Here is an 8287-nt window from a genome sequence, read left to right as displayed (position 1 = left end):
TGTATTATTTGTTGAAACTGTACTTTCGATTTGATTTGAAACTGTCTCATTGCTGTATGTTTATCAATAAAACTTTGAAAAGAAAAAAAACAAAACAAAACAAAATGCTTCATTGTGGGAGCAGACAATGTGGGCTCCAAGCAGATGCAGCAGATCCGAATGTCCCTCCGAGGGAAGGCCGTGGTGCTAATGGGCAAGAATACTATGATGCGCAAGGCCATCCGAGGACATCTGGAAAACAACCCGGCTCTGGAGAAACTGTTACCTCATATCCGGGGGAATGTGGGCTTTGTGTTCACCAAGGAGGACCTCACTGAGATCAGGGATATGCTGCTGGCCAATAAGGTGCCTGCTGCTGCCCGTGCAGGTGCCATTGCACCATGTGAAGTCACCGTGCCTGCCCAGAACACTGGTCTGGGGCCTGAGAAGACCTCTTTCTTCCAGGCTCTGGGCATCACCACTAAAATCTCCAGGGGCACCATTGAAATCCTTAGTGATGTACAGTTGATTAAAACTGGGGACAAAGTGGGAGCCAGCGAGGCAACCCTCCTGAACATGTTGAACATCTCCCCATTCTCCTTTGGGCTGATCATTCAGCAAGTGTCTGACAATGGAAGCATCTACAACCCAGAAGTCCTTGACATTACAGAGGAAACTCTGCATTCTCGCTTTCTGGAGGGTGTCCGCAGTGTTGCCCGTGTCTGTCTGCAAATTGGTTACCCAACTGTTGCATCAGTGCCCCATTCTATCATCAATGGGTACAAGCGGGTCCTGGCTTTGTCTGTGGAGACTGATTACACCTTCCCACTTGCTGAAAAGGTCAAGGCCTTCTTAGCTGATCCATCTGCATTTGTGGCTGCTGCCCCTGTCGCTGCAGCCACCACTGCTGCTCCTGCTGCTGCAGCTGCCCCAGCTAAGGTGGAAACCAAGGAAGAGTCAGAGGAGTCAGATGAGGATATGGGATTTGGTCTCTTTGATTGATCATCAAAAAGCAAACTATTCAGCCTGACTAATTGGCAAAACAAGGAATAAAAGCATATTCTCTTTCAAAAAAAAATATGATATACATTTAAGTGCATTTATTTTACCTTGATTTGATTTTGTAGAATTATCTTATTTTCATTTTACTTATTTCCCTTTTATTATATGGTAAAGAATTTGTACAATTCTAAACCCTAATCCACAAAACAAAGTACCTGTAGAAATTTAGCTCTCACTCCTGGCTCGTCCACCCCATCCCCTTACTCTCCTTAAAATAACCACACTTAAGCATTTTAGGTCTATCATTCCATTGGTGTATCTGTGTGTACACATATAACGATGTGTTTATGTATTTATAGGTTCCACCTTTCTTTACAAAATGATAGTATAAAACATTTTTCATTTAACAATATAATCTCAGGATGACTCCACAGTAGTATATAGGTTTTCCTTGTCCATATCCTCAAATATGAGCCCAGAATGAACTGCTATTAAATTGTTTTATAACTTATGTTCACATAAAAATTCTAAGTTTCACTGTGGTGGTCAGATCAACCAACTTGCAAATATTGTGACCTTTGCTATCAGCTTTAAGCAAAAAGACTATATAAGCAAGAAATTAAATACACTAACAAAGCCCGTACCTAGATCACTGATATACAATTACAAAACACATCTAAATACCCAGATTCTTCTTTAAAAATAAAATGATGAAGGCCCAACACAAACCCCTCCCAAGTGGTACTGTGTCCCAAAATTCCTTTGCTCCATGTGTTCATATAAAAGGTGGTATCTTTGGGAAATGATTCAGTCATAAGACCAGAACCCTAATGAATAAGAGAAGTACCCTTTCAGAAAAAAAAAAAAAAAAAAAAAAAAAAAAACCTGAATAAACTTTTTGTTTTCCATTTGCCATGTACAGACATAGCAAGAAGGCACCACTGGTAGCAGAGCCCTAATCAAATATCAAACCTGTTGCTGCCTTGATCTTAGATTTCTCAGCCTCCAGAACTGTAAGCAACAAAATTATGTTGCTTATAAAAAGACAATGCTGATTTTACTAGAATGGGGTGTGGTCTTGCACAACTGTAATCCCAGCATTTGGTAGGCTAAGCCAAAGGATCATAAGTTCAAGGTCTACCTGGACTGCACAGTGAAACCCCGTCCTCAACAAACAACTCCAAAAATGATTGTCATAAACCAAATTAAAAAAAAAACAACTTTTGCTAGGCATGGTGGTACACAGCATGAGGCAGGAGGACTGCTGTAAATTCAAGACCACCCTGAACTATACTGAGAAACCCTGTCTCAAAAATAAAATACAAGCCCTCTCATGTACAGTGGTACTCCAAATCACAAACTTAATTTGTTCCATGATTTTGTAAAACACGACATACTTGTATTTGAGTGGAAAAGGTGGCCATGATTGTATTTGTCTCTCAATGCAGTTTACAAAAACAAAATTTTACCATGCTTCCATCTGTGAACCAAACTGTTTGCAAACAAAAGTGTTTATGAACTGAAGTACCACTGTGCTACCTTGAGTTTTTAGGGGTTAAAGTACTAAATTCTGGGTATCAACACTAAAAATATCCCAAGGTTTCAATTTTTTTAAATTTTAGTGTTAGAGATCGAATTGAGGCCCTCGTGAATACTAAACTTGTGCTCTCCCATTGAAATATCTAGTCCCTTATCTTTTAATTAGAGGGAATTTTTTTCTTTGATGTGGTACTAGGGATTTCTTACAGGTTTTGTCTAGAGGTTCCCCCCTTAAAAGCCTCAACCAGTCATGAGAGAGGCTTCTAGAGTTTGTGATTGATTCATGATCCAATGCTGGGATTATGGGTGTGAGTGCTACACCTGCTCTAGGGGGGGCAGACTACATACAATATAAGGGAGAAAAAGAGGCTTGCTTTCAACTGCTCCTCCCCCCCCCCCTTTTTTTTGTATTTTAGTAAGGGTCTACAGGATCTCCCTACGTAGATCAGCGGCATAGTGATCCACCTGTGTTCAGCCCCTCAAGAGCTGGGATTACAGGTATGTGCCACCACACCCAGTGTCAATCACTGTCTCAGTGCGCCCTGAGGGCAGGGTCTGGCATTGGCATGCCAGGGATCAAAACCCAGCCACTACACTCTGCTTAAGCAGGAGATTTAGTCTGCTGAACTATTTGGCCAGCACTTTTCCCTTTTCTCTTGTTGCTTTTGCTGTCTTCTGCCAGATAGACTGAAACTGCAGCTAAACAAACATTTCCCTCCTTAATTTTAGGTGTCAACATTTTGTTCCATCATTGAGAGAAAAATAACACACAGAATTTGGTATCAGAGAAGCGGAGGTCATTGCTGACTATACCAGACCATGTGGCTCAAGAATGTTGGGAATGGCTTGTGGTAAAAGTTTGGAAAGATTCAGAGATTATCACCTGAAAGAGTAGTGCTAGACCACCTAAAGGTGTTCTGCAAGAGAGATTCTAGTCAGAATTCAGAAGACTAGAATGCTGATAGAAATCCAGCCAGTAAATACCAGGCTCAGGAGGTTTCTGCTGGGACGGACTACACTGGCTGTTGGACTCCAGACAAATGTATGTTATAGCTTGACAAAAAATTTGTCTGCATTTTGCTCATGTCCAGAGACTTTGCCTGAGACTAAGATTAAGGGCAGCAGACTAATCTGTCAGAAGAAATTTCAAAGTAGTCCAGTGTTGAGGCTGCAGTAGGGTTATTGTTGAGGGCTTTTAGCCAGATCTATGTTGAGAATCACGAACAAAAGACTCAGCAGGATGATTTAAAGCGCTGTGAATTTGGTCAGAAAGGAAGTTCCAGTAAAGCTTTGGACTGCAAAGATAGAGCTGAGGAGATCTCCACTGTGGAAAAGCAACAGAATATAAAAGATGGCCCGTAGGCATCACAAAAGCAGCAAGTCTCCATTCCTTCCCACCTCAAAACTGCAAATATGAAAGCACTCTGCTTTGAGGAGAAAGCTGCAGAGCACCATGTTCCAGAATGGTGGCAGCCACACTATGGTTCCAGAATGGCACATGCCACACCAGGTTCCACAATGGCAGCAGCATAAAAATTCTGTTTCTCAGAATCAGGCTCAAAGTGCCCAGTGATCCAAGTCTACTTGACTTCTAGAGCCAAAAGAGAAGAAAGCCTGACTGCTCAGGCTGTCAGACTGCTCCAGCTCTCAGCAGATCTCGGCATCATGTGCATGGCACTAGTTTTAGGCACTTGAAGAATGCAAGAGTTGTAGGGTTAGAGTGGCTTCCACTCTGATTTCAGGAGGTCTGGAAGGCCAGTCAGGATGTCCTTGAAAGGGCAGTGTATAAAACTGAGAGTGAAGCCAAAGGTATAACAGAGATCCCAGAAGTTTGGGGAAGCCAGGAAGATGTGTTTTCTGAGGAAAGTTGCAAGGAGGAAGCAAAGTAGACCACTGGAAGTATTGTAGGTGTGGAGCCACACAAGCCCTTTGGAGCCCACAACTTACCACAGACCACTTTGATCTTTCACATGGAACAACTAGACTTAATGTCTACCCTGCTGGATTTTGAAGTTACTTTGGTCCCATTCTCTTGTACCCCCACTTGTAACTTCTGGAATGGAAATGTCTATCTTATGCTCTTCAATATAGGAAGTGTTTAACTTTTCATTTGTACAGGGGATCACAGCTAAGAGTTAGCCTTATATCTTGGGGACTTGGGACTTGGACTTTTCAACAATACTAAAACTGTTAGGGCTTTGGCAATTCATGAATCCTTGTGGGGCCAAAGATGGAATGTTATGGCTTGTATCTAGATGTCCCCCCAAAACCTCATCCAGTCATTGGGCAGACTTCTAGAGTTTGTAATTGATTCACGGTCCAATGCTAGGATTATGGGTGCGAGTGCTATACCCACCGTTGGGCAGGTAGCCTGCATACAATACAGGGAAGAGAAAGAGGCTATTGCTCCTCCCTTTTTGCATTTGCTTTCTTCCAGCTGCCATGAACTGTTGCTCCTTCATATGCCACTCTGCCTTGGAGTCCGCTGATTATGGGCTGAAACCTCCACAAACTCTGAGTGAAATAAACCTTTCCTTCTTTGAGTGTCAGGTATTTTGTTTCAGCAACAAGAAAAAAGTAACCAAGACAGTGTAGTACTAGGGATTGAACCCAGAGCACTGAACTACATCCCAAGCCCTTCCCCTTTTTGCTGTGTGTGTGTGTGTGTGTGTGTGTGTGTGTGTGTGTGTGCATGCGCAGGGTCTCACTACACAACTTGGACTCATAGTGATCCTCCTGATTTCTGCCTCCCTAATGCTGGGATTACAGGTGTGTGCTATCATGCCCAGACTCCATCACCAACCAGCTCAGCACACCCGGAGGTGGGACCGGTGTGGCATGTGTTGCCAGGGATTGAACCCTGGCCCCTGCGCTTACCTAATCAAGCTCTTAGTCTGCTGAGCTATATCACTGACCCTTGCTTTTTGCTTTTGAGATAGGGTCTCCCTCTATAATTCTGGCTGATTATTTAAACTCATGATGCAGCCCAGGCTAGCCTCAAATTCATGGCAGTCCACCTGCCTAAGCATCCCAAGTGCTAGAAATGCAGGCATGTACCACTATACCTGGCTCCCAAACTCTTTTTTATTTTTCATTTTGAGACCAAGTCTCACTAAGTTGCCAGACTACGCTCAAACTTGCAATCCTATTGGAAGTTTCATCATGCAATGGCACTCTGAGCTCTGAACTTGCAATCCTCCTGCCTCAGCCTCCCAGATCCCTGAGATTACACAGGTGAGCCACTACACTGAGCTAATTAAAAATGTTCAATCCTTTAAAACACAATACAATAAAAAGGGCTATGAAAATTTACTCATACTAATGACCCTAACATTTATATATCAACCATTTGCCCTAGTAATAAAAAATAATAAAGCTATAACTACTATAAATGACATACAATTACATACAAATGCTATGTGCTTTAGTGCTTAAGACATTCTGTTTTCACCCACAATGATAATTAAAACAACCCCAAAGTAATATGGTTCCCTCACATTTTCAAATCATAATACACCTTAATCACCTTAAAAGATTCTATGAAAACAATACTAATTCTTTCACTCAAAACCTACACTCTGTCCTTGGAATTGTCCTGGATTCGGGTCTCCTGGCAGTCCCTCTGTATCTGTGGCTTCATGTACCACCTATATCCACACCTTCACCTAATACCTTGGTGCTCAAGCCCCATCTCCAAGCTAGATCCATGTTTCAGATCCATATTTCCTATGTCAACATTTTAAGTCATTAAATTTCCTTTTACTATTGCATTTTTAAAAGAACATTTTGTCATCATACATCTTATCGCAAAATGTATCAACTCTTCCTTTACCTCACCAAACTACTATCATTTATCCCTCTTCTACCTCCTTTGAAATTAACAATTTTAATTCTTCTTATCCTAGTTTGCATTTTAACGGGTGGGTCAGCCCAGCACTCCCATTCTGATCAGTTTTTTACAAAGCCATGTATCATTTTCCTCAAAGCCTAATCTCATCATGTCAATCCCAGACTAAAAACTTTTGCTGGCCTTACTTAGCACAGCCCACAAAGTCCACCAAAATCCATTTCCAACTTAACTCTCCTATTTCAACTTCGACCACGACTCCTCAGACTGACCTCCTCACACTGCTGCAACATTGAAGAACACTCTCGGGGCTGGTAAGATGGCTCAGTGGTCTAAAGCACCTACTTGGAACAAGCTTGGCAAAGCACAGGGACCACGGTTCGATGCCCCAGCACCACATGCCAGCCAGCCCCCGCCCCCAGGTGGGCTGAGCTGGCCACACACACACACACACACACACACACACAAATAAATGTTAAAAAAAAAAAAAACCACTCTCCTTCCTGGACTCATCTTCCCATTAGTCCCCAGGCCTTATAATGTGTGCCTACCTTCTTCCCTCTCCACATAGAAGACTCCTAATCACTATTTAAAATCTCAGTTCAAATGTTCCTGGGCTCTGGGAACCTTGGCCCAAAGTATTTTGTGTTGAGCACATGGATGCCTTCCCTGTGGTCTGACTTAATCATGTGGTATTATAAAGAGGGCTAGCTCAAATCAGCAGACCACTGTGACTCTTAACTCTGAGGTCAGAGAAAGAAGAATCTGGAAATGTGCAGTCATTCAAATATGAAGGGAAAAAACAGGAAGAGTATGGTATGGAGAAGCAAGTTTTCAAAAACCAAGCAGTGAAACTGTTATAGTTTATATGTATTTGTCCCCCCAAAGCCTCATGCAGTCACTGAAGTGCAGTTCTAGAGTTTGTGATTCATTCATGATCCAAAGCTGGGATTATGGGTCTGAGAACTCCTGGGATTATGGGCCTAAATACTGCTGGGATTATGGGTGTGAGTGCTACATCCAGCCTGGGGTGGATAGCCTGACTGTAACAGAAGAGAGACAGGGAGATAGACTTGCTCTCTGTTGCCATCGTTGCTGTTATTCCTCCCTTTTGCTCTTGCTCTTTGCTGCCACCATGAAAGGTTACTCTCTACCATGTGCCAGTCTGCCTTGGAGCCAGCTGAGTGTGGACTGAAACCTCCAGTAACTCTGAGCTAAATAAATCTTTCCTTCCTTCATTTTGAGTGTTGGGTATTTGTCCCAGCAAGACAGAAGAGTAACTGAGACAGAAATGTTATAAAGTTTAGGAAGAAAAGAAAACCATTGGATTTGGAAGGCTAAGGAAGCTGCTACTCCAACAGATTCTAATGGTAATAAATTGAAGAAAAAACTGGAAGCAAGGGAATAGAGGATAGCAAAAAGAAACTATTTCATTCTGAGAGTTTTGCTATGAAAAAGAAACATGTAGGCAATATTTGGAGCAGCTATGAGATCAAGGGCAAAAGATACAGCAATATGCATATAATTACTAGAATCACTGACAGTTTGGAAAGGCACTGAACAGAAGACCAACACACAAAATGCCATCTTGCTTCCTTACAATAGCCCAAATTAGAAAATGAAATTTTATAACACATGATGTACAAAAGCATGAAAAAAAATCAAACACCTTGGAAAAGTATGTAAAAGATGTCTGTGAAACACTTATAAAACCTTAATGAACCAATTTAATATGTAAATAAATTAAGGGATATGCCATGTTTCTGGTCTGAAAGATCAACATTATAAAGGCTGTCAGCCAGTATGGTGGCACGTAACTATAATCCCATCACTCTGGGAGGTTAAGGCAAGATCACAAGTTAAAGCTCAGCCTGGGCAATTTATTTTTACCAAGACCCTGACTCAAAATTAAAAGGGCTA

At 42.0% G+C, this 8287-nt stretch overlaps 2 protein-coding genes across 3 annotated transcripts in view; one reads left to right on the top strand and one right to left on the bottom strand.

Annotated features, from left to right (window-relative positions):
• Positions 1–996, top strand: part of LOC105742569 (60S acidic ribosomal protein P0-like) — a 1690-nt gene extending 694 nt beyond the window's left edge. Inside the window, exon 2 of the mRNA XM_023718636.1 lies at positions 105–996. Within this exon, the coding sequence (XP_023574404.1) occupies positions 105–981 (877 nt within the window). The 3' untranslated portion in view covers positions 982–996. The remainder of the gene's footprint in view (positions 1–104) is intronic.
• Positions 1–8287, bottom strand: part of Atrn (attractin) — a 195647-nt gene that overhangs the window by 154589 nt on the left and 32771 nt on the right. The gene's annotated exons all lie outside the window — the stretch shown is intronic.

Source organism: Octodon degus, unplaced genomic scaffold, assembly GCF_000260255.1.
Source record: "Octodon degus isolate 3935 unplaced genomic scaffold, OctDeg1.0 scaffold00060, whole genome shotgun sequence".
In the NCBI taxonomy this organism is placed as follows: domain Eukaryota; kingdom Metazoa; phylum Chordata; class Mammalia; order Rodentia; family Octodontidae; genus Octodon; species Octodon degus.
The sequence above is the reverse complement of the archived record's forward strand: the minus strand, read 5'-3'. Positions and strand labels throughout refer to the sequence as shown.